At 36.1% G+C, this 15,993-nt stretch overlaps 1 protein-coding gene across 1 annotated transcript; it reads left to right on the plus strand.

The window, feature by feature from the left end:
• Positions 1-587: 587 nt before the first annotated feature.
• Positions 588-15,578, plus strand: LOC147070479 (WD repeat-containing protein 13-like). The gene is made up of 11 exons (XM_085949679.1): positions 588-909; positions 2,765-2,820; positions 4,624-4,746; positions 5,382-5,495; positions 8,296-8,449; positions 8,997-9,163; positions 9,431-9,491; positions 10,650-10,732; positions 11,397-11,560; positions 12,282-12,481; positions 14,183-15,578. Exons 1-11 carry the CDS (start codon positions 828-830, stop codon positions 14,281-14,283), a joined length of 1,305 nt encoding a protein of 434 aa, XP_085805805.1. The 5' UTR covers positions 588-827; the 3' UTR covers positions 14,284-15,578.
• The last annotated feature ends 415 nt before the right edge of the window (positions 15,579-15,993 follow it).

The raw sequence follows: 15,993 nt of genomic DNA on the forward strand, positions 1-15,993 counted from the left end.
TCAGCTCAGTCTTAAGGCCGCTATTCGAATGAAATTTTCAAAATGGCGTCCTGTGGTAGTTCGTAGTTCCATTTTTGGCCATTTAATAGATAGGTAAGGTTGTAGATCTAATAAGGCGTAGGTATAGGTATAACATTGCTCTTCCTAGGGACGTATTTTGAAAGCAAAGTATCAATAGCTACCTGGTATCGATATCGTATCAAAGAAAGTATTGATACCGGTATTGAAATAAAAGTACAGAGCCACAAACTTATCTGGATAATGAGAAAGGGGTGCCACTGTCGAAAACTACGCAATCACGACTCGTAACTGGCAAAATCTGACATTCGAATGACGTTTTTCAATATGGCGTCCTATAGTAGTTCGTAGTTCCATTTTTGGCCATTCTCCAGATAAGTTTGTAGGTCTGTATCAGACTATCGGTCAAAAATTATTGATACTGGCAAGTATCGGTGTTAAATTTAATGATGCTTGCCGCGAGAGATTTATTTCTAAAAAATAATCTTAAAATCAGTGTTGCTATTAAAAAAAAAATACTTTTTGACGTCTCTCTAAGCACCATAGACTATGTACCTCTATTTGACACCATAGACAATTTGACACTGACAGATCGAGTTGACAGAATGTGATGTGTGCGTTTGCTGTTTTGTTTTGAATGCGATATCAGTCAATATTTCAGAGAATCGAATATTGTATTTCTTTTAAATTAACGGAGCGTTTAATGTTTGTTTTATGTGACCTAGCAAACTGTTCACGAAAGCACTATAGTGGAAGGGTAAATTTAATATTAAATATAAAGAAAAAAAAAGTTGGTGTGATCTTTTATCATGGCCGTTGCTTTCCAGCAGCAAATATTCTCGCTGGATGCGAAATATAATGGACACAGAGCACCGAACTGCCCCAATTTCAGTAAGTAATAAAATGTTGCCATGATTTTATTGGCGTAATAAATATCAGGTGATACCCTATCGTAAAAAAAGATAAATAGGCGCGCACGTAAGGGGGTTTGGGAGCTTCTGGTCCGCCCCCCCAGAAACGGTAAAAATACAAATTATTTCGGTAAATGGAATAATACTTCATATTATTATTCTTCGTCAGGACCTTTGACTGACGACCGTAACTTAGATGATTTGGCTGTCGAATAGCCTATGAATGGGTTGGCCCCACCATTCTTAGCATTTTACGACGCGCAAGACCTAAGGCCCATGGAAGACCCGTGGCACTCATAAATTGGCGCAACTATCTGTGTCTCTGTTCGTTTTGGTTAATATTTTGGTAAATATATAGGGTGAACTCATTTATATAATAAATGTTATATAATAAATGAGTTCACCCTTTTGTCTTATAGATTTTGACCATTTCTAATCCTAAGAAGATTATATGGGCCTCCAGATTGGAAGTTTGTGTTAACAGATTTTTGTTTTTACGGGAAATGGATGTTAGCCACTTGCTCAACCTATTTATTAGGTCCATACTCTGACTCCAAATACACATTGAAAAACAATATGTGTATTCGCCAGACCCAGGATTCTAACGTGAAACCCATGACATTATTAGCTATCGCGTTAGCCGCTCACCCATCTTAGACAATTTAAAAGTTTCTATGAAAGTGTTGAAGTGATATCAAATAAATATCTGTAAAAATCCTTTCATATTCAATACATTGTATCAGTTTAAGAGTGGCATACATTTTAAACATTTGATATCTTTAAATCGACTACTTAGTAGTATTCAGTGAAATGGTTCAAAAATTTCTAGAATTCTCTAAATAATATCTTTCTCCGTGTGAATTTTTGAAGTTATAATTCTTTTGTGGCGTTTGGTAGAGAGTGAAATTGAGAGCTGCGTGCGCAAACTGTTACGAAAGTGTGCGACAGTTAGCAAGTTAGCTGCGAATCAGTCAGCTGTATACAAACGCAAGTTTGATAGTAGAATTGTTCCGTTGCCTAGGCAACAAATTTATTATTGTCAGCCATTCGCAATTTCTTATGTAAACAAACGATTAAACGTCAGAGTGACAGTTGTTACTTAAAAAATAAAAACAACGAGAAATAATTATATAATTTAGTAAAGTGTAAGTACCTACTTATAGAAATAAACCAACGGCGCTCCAATAAGCGGCCCCTTTTCTTGAGTGTGTAATTAATCCTTACAGCGCGAATGCCACAGCTGTTGTGTCCTGATTAGGGGGCCATTAGATATAATTAGCATGTTATTTAAATGTAATTAAAAAGAAAATAAATGCTCCGCAGTGAATCGGTTAAGAGCTAGTTGAAGAATCTAGGTTATCACAAGTTTTGTTTTTGTTTTGTTACGCTAAAGAAGTATAACTTCTAACGCACGTACATAAGTACACATACTGATTTTTAATTCTTACTTTGTCTAATAATGAGTCAAAATCATCCTTTTTGTTATTTAAACCATTATCGATAATATCTTTTTTATAATAAGCTTTTTCATTTTGGAATTATAAGGCATGCACTGCATCTCTACCGTAGGACGGCCCGCCACTGGTTGTAAACAATCTGCTGAGTACCAAATATTATTATACCACGCTGATTTTTAGCAATAAATTCACTAATACGACGTCCCTGATCTCCTTCAAAATAGTTTCCTTGGAATCACATACACTTCTTCCAGCGGTCCTGCTATTGTTAGAAGCATTTCTGGAACGCTTCATTGTGAATGGAGTACGGTGGCTGAATGGATTGTAGACCCAATTAAAAAAAATAACAAAATTATTCTATTAAACATTTTGTTTCAGGAACCCTTTATATAAGAAGACGAAATCAGCTACTCCGGGAAAATGCCAAATTCAAGGTATATATTATGACTTAACATTAATTATATATCTAATAATAATGATATTACAATATTAAATGCATGTATGTAAACACAACTGCCAATGTGTTAATGTACCTACCTATATTACAAATGACACACAGTCGAACTCGGTTATTACGATCATGGATATAGTGAGATTTCGGATGTAATGAGGAAACATTCGTTGACATTTTAGTTTATGATTTTCTCTATACACTTATTCACTGTTATAACGAGCAACTTATCGGATATACGGAGCTGAAATATCATCAAAAATTTTCTTAAAACTGTTAATGTGTCGATCGTTTAAAACATTTCGAACCTAAGCAATAAAATCCGACCGGACAGGATGCCGTCAGGATCGCATTACGTTTATGACACTAGTGTCTAAGTACCTACCTAATTGGTGTTTTCGCCGACAATATTGAAAAAGTATCCACGCATATGGTTGAAATAAGTTAAAAATCCAAAGTTTGCGAAGTCAGTAGGTACCTACCAGCGTTCATTACAATAAACAACTGGTTTTGTAGTTTATAAATGCCATGCTTGTTTCGGGGATTTTTGTGATGGTTTTCAGATTTTTTATTTTCGACTTTTTGTGTTATGTGACCGCTCATTTAAAAATACTTATTCTCTGATATAACAAGTAACGCTTATAACGAGCAAATTCAGTCGGTCCCATCTTCCTCGTAATAACCAAGTTCGACTGTATATATATTATATGTTCATATAATAATATATTCTTTTTAACACTGCAACAGGCCATGAGGTCCAATGAAGTACAGTAAAAACGAAACAATAATGCGGTTGGTCGATAATGTGTGAACGTATGGGGAGCCGTAATAAATGCCTGGCAGCCGATGACCGCGTATTCGTACTTATACGTACAAATATAATCGACGAACCGCATCATTGTTTCATTTTTACTGTACCTACCTAGTAGAAGTGAAACAATCATAATTATTTTGATACCCAAACTTTGAGAAAATCACATAAATATATTGTCACCTCCCCGGGAATCGAACCCCCCGAATGAAAAGCTAGCACTTTATGTACTGGATCACGAGGGCCTACAATGAATATGTAAAAAGGAATTTAAAAACTAAGTAGTATTTGCAATGATAGAATTTAAAAGAGAAAAAAAAACAACCAATAAAGGAGCGTTGCAATTTTAGACGGCTAGACACATCAATATTCAGCTACCTGTGAAAAAAAGTAAGATGGCTGGCCGCTGTCAACAAACTAGCGCCTCTGGTGGTAAAGTGGTTGAAGTTAATAACCTTTGCTGCTTTTAGTCGGAGTTGCATAATATTAATGTGGTTCCATGACAAAACAGAACAGTGACAAAACAGAACAATGATAAATATAACTATGACCTTTCAGGAAAAATATAAATCTAATATTGAAATTGTCCTATCATTATTATGTTGATAGATTTTTAATAACACAGATTTTCAATACACCATAATAAATCAAATTATATACCTAATTTGTGCATTCCTAATTGCTAGAAAGCCTCAAATAAACAGGACTTAACTCGGTGTTGCTGGCAAGCTTAGGATATCTCATCTTAATCAATATAATATGTTCAAAATGATTGGGTGACTAGGTACAACGAAATAATGACCTAACCTAACCTAAATAGATTCCACAAAAATTAATGTTTCATTTTTCCCCTGGCTGTTCTATTTTGTCACTGTTCTGTGTTGTCATGTTCTGTTTTGTCACTTTCTGTTTTATCATGCTCTGTTTTGCCCGGTTACCATTAATGTACACCTAAATTTTCTCTCTCTCTTGTAGGACATAGACACAATAAAACAGTATTTGAATGTGAGGGTACAATTACTTCAGAGGAAATATGGCAGTTCTCAGGAAGCACTTTCATCACCTATCGGTGCTACAAGGGTCCGATCCATGAGCAAGGTTAGTGACAATTCTGCTGCATGAATACTTATATTCCCGTGCGTTGTGCCGTGGCATGAGGCGATGTGAGCAATTCTCTCAGGCGTTGTCTGTTTGAAAAACACAATAATTCCAGACAATCTTAATTTATTGCATTAATGCACGATCACAGTGATAGATTCATATATTTCGGTGGTTGTTTGACCATTTCTCCTTTAATTTTGAGGAAATTCACATCTGTTGTCTGTTTCGAAGATCTGTAGATCTGCCTTATTCATTTTTTTTTACATGCAATTTCAACCATATCTGTGGATATTTTTTCAATGTTGTCGGCAAAAACACCAATTAAGTACAGACACTTAACTAGTGTCATAAAAGTAATCCGATCCCGGCGGCATCAGTCTAGTTAACTGCCGGTCGGATTTCATTGCTTAAGGTCGAAAATGTTATATTTAAACGATCGACACATTAACAGTTTTGCTCGGTATACCCGAAAAGTAGCTGGTTATAAAAGTGAATAAACGTATGGAGAAAATCATAAACTAAAATGTCAACGAATGTTTCCTCATTACATCCGAGATCTCGCTATTTCCGTGATCGTAATAACCATGTTCAACTGTATTATATAATAATTCGGAACACCACCTTTTATTTAGGTGAGCGGACTCTCTGCAAGTGAAATCAATCCCAGGCTTCATGTATCGAGAGCTCCTGAAACTTCCATCTCCAAGAATTATGCCTTCACGGGGGTGCATCATATCTTCGATCAGGTGATTGATTTAAATTATTCTCATGGACAGATATTAATTTTCATTCATCACCCTTATTATTACATTTATTTTTAACAAATTACAAATTTAAAGTTCAATATGACGTTACAAGATGCAACTGTTTGTTTCATTCTGATGTAGTGACATATTTAAATATTTTTCTTATTATTGGTTCAATTCGAAATTTGAGGTGTATGAAATTGTAGAGGTTTTACCCAACTCTATACTGCCTCGCCATTATCTATGCTTATGTTTGGGGCATAGACAGCGGCGAAGCGGAAATAAGCAGGGTGTTGGTGCGGAGCTCGGAGCAGGAGCACGGAGCACTGGAGCAATGAGATTTTACCCAGAGTTTGTAGTGCTCCACTGCTCTGGATATTTTTTTTATTATTAAATTTTCATCCTAAAATCCAATGAAAATACGAAAATAGTGTATTTTGACACTGGAATTATTTAAAAATAATGAGAGACGATTTGCTGTTGGAATTTTGTTAAAATAAATGACATGAATTAATAATGAAAATGACGATTATTTTAAAACTACTTATTTTTTTAATATTTGTATACATAATATAATACTTATTAAAACATTTTACCCGGAGCGGAGCCGGAGCAAGTATTAGGTCCCGGAGCGGAGCAACTCAAAAAAGGGTCTGCTCCAACGCTCTGGAAATAAGAATCTGACAGTTGTCTACAGACCTCGTTTCTGTGTAGAGGTTATAAGGACGCTCTAGTCCTTCACTCAATTGTCAAGTTAAAAGATTCATGTTAAACCTTAGCGATATAATATAATTTAATATTATGTTATTTGCCGTTTAATGTCAAACAAGTTAGTAGGCGGCACAATATAAACGATATAAAACACCAACTCGTGTATTATTCAATTCTGCCCGAAAACTTGTCACCGACACGAGCAACCTATCTGATATATAATATCAAACGAATAATGGGTGTAGTTGGAACAAAATAAGTAACGGCTACATCCCTATAGAATAACTTGTAATTCATACAGGGTGCTATTCGTGTGATACATTTCTCGAGAGACTGAAAAGAAATACAAAATGCATGATCAGTTGTAGCCGTTCTACTTGTAGTGGAATACACTCGAACAATGATATTGTCCTGTCAATAGGACAGTTTCAAGGAAACATTTAGTTGGAGTGGAGGTAGACTGTGGAGATTAGACATAAATAGTGCACACTAAACTTTGTCAGTCATACTTAGTTGTTTTTAGAACTAATGCACCGGCTAGACGGCAGCGGCTTACCTGCACGGTATAGACTTTTACAACTCTTTTCAGTTTGCGCATGCTTCTGTTTTCGTGTCCATACACACGGGTAGGGAATCCAATCCCGAGCCAAAATTCTGATCCCGGGATTTCGGGATTACAATTTGACAATCCCGGGATTGGCATTTTTTTCCATTGTTAATATACAATTTATATATTTACACAAAACATTAATAACATCGGTCAAAAATAAATCTAGTATAATTTATAATATTTAAGACATTTATTGTTAATATTGTATATCTACGTGCAATCTTGGAAATGCATGAGTTTAATGGAGTAAATACTATTAAATACATATATATATATAAATAATAATGTGAATTTAATACGAGATTGCTGTTTCTGATAGTAAAGACTTAACGAATGGATTAGCGAGATTTAAAATAGTAAAGCAAATAATCATGGCGTACTTATGGCTTTTCCGCTTCATAAATCTAATTAGTCAGCCAAATATGAAATTGCCGTAAAACGTATGAGATCACGGTGGAATTACTTTGTTAAAAGTGCGAAGCATTGTTTTTTTCCAAGCTTTCTTATTTTTAATAATTTATGTGAAAAAATAAAATGAATCGACAACTTACACATGGGTATAAATCAAACTTCATTCAAACTCAGTTTATTTCTAATGTAGTATTTTTTCTGCTATATTTTCGCTTTTATTTTATGTTCCATAAAAATTGATGAAAAAATCAATCCCGAAATCCCGGGATTATGTTTATCAATCCCGGGATTCATAGGTATCGAAAATAGCCCGGGATTCGGGATCCCGGGATTGGAATCCCTACACACGGGCTTCCCGATAGAAACCGGTTTGCGCAAGTAAGTTTGTCCTAAAGCATGAGCATCTAGCCGGTGCTTTAGAATGCAAATTACAGATGGCGTTGGTCTTTTTTTAAAATTCAATAGATAATCGATACAATTTTTAAGATATATATAGATAATAAGATATTCAAAATTACGTATGATTTTAATGATAAAATTTTATATATAGAAGAATATTTTTTATCTTTTATCTATTATGGTTTGGTTTAGGCAGAGCTTAACTGAATTTTGAAAACTGGCCAACGCCATTTGCAATTTGTATTATTAGTTCAATGGAAACAAATAAGTATGATTGACAAAGTTTAGTGTGTACTATTTTTGTCGGATCTCCACAGCTTATAGATCGCACAACCAGAGTTGAGGCAGCCGAATACTCACACAGACGCATTCAAAAAAGGAACAGCCTGTAAAAGAATACTGTGTTCTTCAAAAATTCACCAATGCAAACAATCTTTCGTATCTTTGTCGCACCAACTCTGGCTGAGAGACCTATACCTCCACTCTTCGCTACTTCATTTTCATGTATTTTACACATCTTCGACTGTCTTTTCAACACGGTCAATGGTTTGGCTGACAGCTCTGGTTGTCATTTTTAAAATAAAATATAATAACATATTGTTGGTTATAACTGGATACGGTTTTGTACAAATAGCAGATAATGCTGAATCGACTTTATTAATTTTGCAGCATACAGAGCCGGTGACTATCTTAAAGTTTGCCAACAACGATCGCTCCCGATTGTGCTGTGCTTCCAGTGACGGCTCAGTTTCCGTCTGCGATGTCACCGCTAAGCCTCCGCAAGTCAGCTTCGTGCTGCGAGGACATGTCAAGGGAGTTACTGGTGAGCAACAACTCATTTATTCATCATCGTCCTTGGCACTATAGTTTCAAGATTGAGAGAAGGTGAATCTTCTACATTAGAAAATATTTAGAAATGTTTGATTTATAAAAATTACGTTGAAACTAGGTAGAGGAAGGACAGATTCTTCTGGCACTGCGGCTACGGCGAAATCACTTTGCAGTGATGTTTGTGTCATTTTTGAAAGTCACAAACCAACACCTAAATGAGTCGTCTGTACTGCTACCCGAATCTGACAACATTCTACAGTTTTTCTTATCGTGAGTAGAGACAAGAAAATAGACAATATCCGCATGCTTAAGTCGAAGAAAAGAAGAAGGAACGGTGGATTTTACTCTAATTTGCTGGTGATTTCCTTAGGGAACTTTGAGTCAGCGTTTCCCAATAAATTTTAGTCATGGAACACAACATAACAGAACGCATTTGTCGCGTATATATTTAAGATCAAGTTCTTGACGTGTCTACAGAGTGGTTTTTTGAAATTCTTTGAATATGTTTTAAAGATATATGTTCATTTTGTTATTTCCAGGCTGCGATTGGTCAGCATCAAACGACTTATTGGTGACGTGTTCCCTTGACGGTTCTCTCTGCCTGTGGCACGTCGGAAACCAGAAATGTCTGAGGAAAGTGGCTGATCAGCTCTCCAGCGAGATGCTCTGCTGCACCTTCCAACCTGCAAATAACAACATGGTTATTGTATCCTTTTGAGGAAATATTCCATTCCAATAGTTTTCGTTTAACAGTGAAATTAGTAGACGAAAAGTAATGGACTTGGCCAGCCTGTGTATAGAACTTGTTTTTAGTCATAAAAATGGTGGTCTATCACGAGACCTGAATTCTTTTAATAAGTAGCTTCCATGTCTGAGTTTCCGACTTTATTGTATTTTATTATCTTGTGTGTAAAGGTGTAAAGTAACTGAATGGTGTTATGATTACAAAATTCTCCTTGACTTAATAATGAAGGCTGGGAATGGGCGAGGCATGGTACAGGTCCTTAATGTGTCAACAGGAATATATCCTAAAGGTATTTATTATGTACCTTTGTTAATTATTTTAGATTTCTTAAATTGACTGGAAAAATTAAAAATTTGTTTTGAAAATAAGTTTTTGTTAATTGTATGATATTTGACTTAATTATGATGGCCACTGTTTCAGGCTATTAACCCATCCTCAGAGCGATCTAAGATAGCTTATTCTTCTTCTTGGTCATTCCGCCATAGCTGACGATCGTGATCACATTGATATTCCGTCATCTTCTGTGCGACCAAGACTTTCCACCCCTCGATCCTTTGCATCTCTCGGGATAACATTGATCTGAAGGCAGATTCACAATAGCCAGGCACAGTTTAGAGAATAACCATACTGTAGTTCCAACGTTTGGTCCTCTACCTGTGCATCTATCTGACAAGAGTTACCAACTTAACCTTGTGTAGCCAAGATGAGATAATTAAAATCATTGAAAAAATGTCCAGAGATGATTTTAATTATGTAGATGTTAATCTTTTTATTAGTCCTCTCTTAGAACTGTTTATTTTAAGTCCATATAATCTTACTAGTATAACAAGTGTTAATAAAAGTGAATAAATAAAATAAATACTCAAATTTAAACTACGCCACTGTTGTGTGCAAGAAGTGAAGCAGATATTAACAGGGTATACCACCTCTTTCTCTGTTTTTAACCCGGAACAGTTGTCAACATAAATAACTCAAATGTTATAGAATTACCACAAAAAAATCAGATCAGTTAATAGGAAAAACTAGGCCTATAAATTATCACGGAGACTTGAAGCTTTCGAGATGTGGCTGTATAGACGCATCCTCAAAATTCCTTGGACTGACCGGGTGACAAATGTTGAAGTTCTCAATCGAATGGGGAAGGACCGAGAAGTTCTACGTAGTATCAAAACCAGGAAACTACAGTACCTCGGCCACATTATGAGAGGACAAAAATACAGCATTCCCCAACTTGTCATTCAAGGAAAGATCAATGGGAAGCGTAGCAGAGGACGACGCCGCATTTCGTGGCTTAAGAACCTCCGTGATTGGTACGAGTGCAGCTCCACCGAACTGTTCCGGGTAGCAGATGACAAATATAAGATCGCCTTGATGGTGGCCGACCTCCGCTAGGGGATGGCACAATAAGAAGAAGAATAATTATTGATTTGATACTTTTTTCCCGTAGGTGGCAGTAGTATTTTAGGAGGTCGAGTACTTTCTTTGGCCTGCGATTCCAGCGGGAGAATGTTCTGGGCTGGAAATGACAAGGTAATAACTTTGTATATAATCTTATAGAAAGAAGTATTGAGATAAAACACAAGAATTTTTCGAAAATTAAGTCATTGGATGCTAAAGACGCACCTAGCGCGTAACGGTCAGGCGGCCAATCGATGTAATTAGCATGCATTTTAAATGTGATAATTAAAAAGAAATTATCTACTCAGCAGTCAAAGGGGATCAAAATTTCGAATTATGAATTCAAATTATGAATTACGAATTATGACATAATATAATATAATGCTTTGAGTCAGCTATGTTGCCCGTAGATTTCAGTTTGGTATTAAATTTAACATGTGCCGACTCTACAAATCTTACTGGTGTGCTGTCACTAGCTGATCAGTGGATATGTTGAAAAAACCCCTGACTCGCAAATGTATATCGTTGTAATAGCCCGTTCCCACATGCATGGATTTACTGGCGGCAGTATGAATTGACCATAACAGTAAAATGCAAGTGTAACCACGTATTATGGTGCAAGTTGCAAGACTGTATGCATGGATCATAAAAGTCCAGCGGCTTCAGTACATCATTAACTAATGTTGGCTTATCGGTTTTTAATTTCAACACAATAGGTTGTACTTTTTTAGCTTTACAAATTAGAAATTTTAGATATTCACGTTTTAGTTAGTAATGTAGTGTCATTTATAAATAGGGACTCATCATAAGCTACAAGTGTGACGTGGCAACCGGCCGTCTAAGCAAATTGCGGAGGATGCTGACCGGCGGAGCGGTGACCTGCATCTCTTGGAGTCCGTGGGTCTGTCGCCATCCTGCACTTCTCCTCAACTCGGCCGATAACTCTGTCAGCTTGTTCAGGTATTTTATAATATCCAAGTTCCTCCTCAGGCGAAACATAGTTAGATACCACGTAGCACCTCCCAAGAATTCCTGTCACTGCAATATTCTTACATTTTCCAAGGTTATATCATTATACCGTAGCTCTGCCTTATACACCCATACCATGGTATTTAGAGAACTTCCACAACTTGTAACAAAGACACGCTAAGTTGAGACTTTTTTGATGTGTCCATAGCATGTCACCCGGCCGGTTACATGTAAATTGTACATAAAACATTTCTGAGCTTATTGGAAAAAAATGACCGTATACTAGTATACTATACGGTCTCAATTTTATTAGATGCAATATGAACATTAATTCAATTTTCATAGCTGATTTTGGCAAAATTCATGAATTCAAGAATGAAAACCTAACCAAACCTAACCTAAAAAATAATCCAGTATATCAGCTATTTTATCGACATGGACAAAAGAAAAAGACACGTGAGCAAGACATAAATAGCGTAGGGGTGTGGGATTGAAAGTGATAGTTGACGACGTGTGCTATTGCTCTTGTACTTTTTATGTGTTTTTATACTGGTTTTGCATTTTCCTGCAAATTCGTAACCACGAGGACTCGGATAACAAATATTCGGATCCGTATATTCAATAAAGTATCCTATACTTTTAAATCTGGTGTATTCATTTGAACAAAAAAATAGTTTACATATTGTTAATTTATTTATTGTTTATTTGTCAGGGTGATAGACCGTGAAGGTGGTCTGGTTCTCCAGCGCAAGTTCAACAACATGCATACTGTCCACCCGGTGAGGTCCACCTTCTGCCCCATCATGTCTTTCAGGAAAGGTATCTGTGTTGTCAGCGGAAGTGAAGACTCGTGCGTATACTTCCTCGATATTGAATCAACGCCTGAGCATCCCGTCGTTAACAAGCTTCAAGGTACTGAATAATACATTTTTTACTGATTTATTGGACACGACGCTACATTATCGTTTACCAACCGTTCTATCAAACTGTCGAGACAAATGTGTTGATGGCCGCGGAGGAGGTGCATGGAAAGCTTGAGGCGTTACCGAGCAATTTCCCACTGTACCGGTTACGTCATGCCATTGCCTCGTGATTAGTGTCAGAGTGTTTCTATTTTAAATGCTCAGATTAGATGACAGCCATGTGTAGTTTACAAAATGACCGGTGGCCGATAACTTGCGGCTTTTCACTTGCTCATGTAGAATAGCCCTATACTGTGACATAACAAATGTTAGACTGCGTTCAATGTGATGTCAGGAATATTCTAAGACCTCTGTCGGCATGCATTGGAGTTTGTCAGAGGTAAAAATTCGATAAAAATGATTCATATAGATAGAATAATATAAAACTTACATCAGTAAAGTTAGAATTGAAAGTCAAATTCCACTTTTAAATAATAGTTGTGTTACATATTCAAATTTATTTATTTAGATATAATGAACATGACAAATTACAAATTTATAGCGTTCAAAACATTGTCACAAACACAAAATTAGTGTCAATATTTAAATAAAAGATTCAGGGTAATGAATAAAAAAATAAATCGATAAAGTACATGTAGAGTGTGAAAAGTCATAAAACAACGTCCATCTTAACTCATCTCACTTTAGTGGAATATATCAATATCCGAAGAGATTTTACTGAATATCGCTATTGGCTTTCCAATTGGCATTACCAATGGCAGGTTAGTTCTGCACCTTGGGAGAACAATCAACGGATGCTCTCGATTTCTAAAATAATTATCAGCGATACAAAAGTCAAACTAAGTACTGCGTACGAATCAGAAAAAATATGTGGCTAAATATATATCCCTCCTAAACTTTAAACTGTAGTATGTAAGCATACCTAAGAGAAAGTCAGTCGGATCTTTGTTATCTTCTTCTTATTGTGCCATCCCCTAACGGAGGTCGGCCATTATCATGGTGATCTTCACTTCATCATCTGCTATTAGGAACAGTTCGGTTGAGTTGCACCCGTACTAATATCTTATAGCTTCTTTCTTTTATCATGTTTTTCCACCAGAAAATAACAGTAAACAGTATAAAAATCGGTGTGTGTATTTATGTACGCGCGTTGTAGAAGTTATACTTCTTTTGCGTAACAAAACAAAAACAAAACTTGTGATAAACTAGATTCTTTGACTAGCTCTTAATTATCTTGTTAAATTACACACTCAAGAAAAAGGACCGCTTATTGGAACGCCGTTTGTTTATTTCTATACACTTTAACTTATATTACTAAATTATATGATGGTTTCTCGTTGTTTTTATTTTTAAAGTACCAACTGTCACTCTGACTTTTAATCGTTTTTTTACGTAAGGAATTGCAAATGGCCGATAATAATAAATTCGCCGCCTAGGCAACGGAACAATTCTAAACTATAATATTATACTGTATAATCGTCACGATTGCAGTATCATACTGATACTGACATGGATGATAACCGAACAATCGGTGGTTCGAATCCAATCGAGTGTATTTTTTTTTCGATTGTAGATTTCGAGTGTAGATTATGTATTACATGTCACACGCCAAAAATACACTCTGATCTGATTTCCCAAACGCGTATAACTTCAATAAAATATTTATATGTAACCATTTTTTGATTTACAGGTCACGCAGCTCCAGTGTTAGGAGTGAGTTTCAACTATGACGAGAGTCTTTTGGCTTCTAGTGATGTCCAAGGATTGGTGATTATCTGGCGGAGGAGCTAATTATGATGAAGCAGGCTTGCGACCATTATGATGATTCCCACTATCAACAATGTAAAAACGTGGGACTTCTCTGTTCAGCTAATATCGAAAGCTACAACTCTCTTTTCCCTTAGTGATTACATATTATTTATCTTCATTTTAAATAGATGTACAGTAATGAGTGAATCTCCATCAAATATCAAATATTGCCGTTGTCCAATGCGTGCATGCTAACTGTGCTCATATACGACGGCCAGATGTGGAAATAATATCTCTGCCGAATCTCGGGGATGTACCGGTTTAAACGCTTGAGTTTGTGAGCAGATACATCAGATGTGCTCTCTTAGTGGCTGAGACATATGGTTCAGATGCTGTGGCTGAGACATATGGTGCACAGCCACGGATTCCATGTAGGAGCGATGTACGCGCTTCAGGATTGACATATTGTCATGAAGTGCATTGTAAAATTGGAATAATTATCTAACCAGAAATTAGAGAAGTGTTTCTGACTTCAGTAACGCAAATCACAAAAGTATCACTTGACGCTGTTGGTAACCTCCATTTTCTGCCATTTTGAAATAATCGCAAAAACCGTCAATCATATTTAGGCAGCACACGAAACGGACGGTTTGTGAAATCCTCAAGACTCTGTTTTGTCTTGTGGAAAAATTTACAAACAATAATAAGATTTTGTGTTGTGTTGTTTTGTTACTAAATCTTAATATAATATAAATTCTGATTATTGAGAGTTTTGTACCATTCCATAGGATTTGGGTTTAGTATTCCAGTATTCGCCTTCTGACATCGTCAATGTCTGTGAATATTACACCGTTAGTCCAGGCACTTACCTTATTGATGTTCAGCTGTCTGGCTGAAGTTGGTCCCTGGTGCATGCCCTCATGACATAGTAGGCACTCGTACGGTACACTTGGGTTTATATGAGAAATAAGGAGACACCCTGTGCCGGTAACACGGCTCTTGATAGGTGATTTGATTTACTGAGTTTGCACGACGACTCGAATAGAATTATTGTTTCCACGACGGTTACACTGTACACGCTCGTGGTCTGCACTTAACTTTTTGAGTCAGTTTGTATGCGCTTTGAATTAGTCGTTAACGATGGCCAAACTGTAACAAGCCTAGACGTGCCCGTTGTCATGATGTAACTAACTTTGTTTCTCAATCACAGTCCAGTCGACTGATGACACGTAACTGAGTTGCGCCTGGACTTGCGACAATGAGGATTGAGGTAGGAAGGAAATATTGGGATGAGGGTGATCATAATTGGCCCAACCAAGAATATTTTTATTTTCTATAAAATTAATAAAAAAATCATGTTTTAAGTTGGTCATAAAATATAAAAATATGTGACTGATGAATATGAAGGTTACCAACTATGTATGAAACTAATAACTTCAATTGAAAAGATTCTATCGACTAGTACAGATATTCTTATCTGCTGGGTCAGGGCATACTGTGGTGTTGCCATTAATTAATTGTTAGATGTGTCTCAAAATATTTGACTATTTTTCTATACTCAGTTTTTATCAATATAATTTATTTTCATTGTTTTTAAAAAAAATACTGTTTTGGTGAATATTATATAATTATGTGGTGTGAGATTATTGAAGAAGGGTTGGGAATCTCCGGTCTAGTAAAGTGCTTCCCAAACTGTGGTATGTGACTTTTTTTTTTTTTGTCACAGTACACTATTTTGCTCAGCATGCCCAA

The sequence above is a fragment of the Rhyacophila brunnea genome, unplaced genomic scaffold (genome assembly GCF_057557595.1).
Source record: "Rhyacophila brunnea isolate RB1 unplaced genomic scaffold, BYU_Rbru_1.0 scaffold_22, whole genome shotgun sequence".
Classification (NCBI taxonomy): domain Eukaryota; kingdom Metazoa; phylum Arthropoda; class Insecta; order Trichoptera; family Rhyacophilidae; genus Rhyacophila; species Rhyacophila brunnea.

Excerpts from the sequence above, each read along its gene's own strand:
- LOC147070479 (XM_085949679.1), top strand. The coding sequence starts at position 828 with ATGGCCGTTGCTTTCCAGCAGCAAATATTCTCGCTGGATGCGAAATAT. Across the intron at positions 11,561-12,281 it reads AACTCTGTCAGCTTGTTCAG|GGTGATAGACCGTGAAGGTG; the intron begins GTATTTTATAAT and ends TTTATTTGTCAG. Across the intron at positions 12,482-14,182 it reads CGTCGTTAACAAGCTTCAAG|GTCACGCAGCTCCAGTGTTA; the intron begins GTACTGAATAAT and ends TTTGATTTACAG.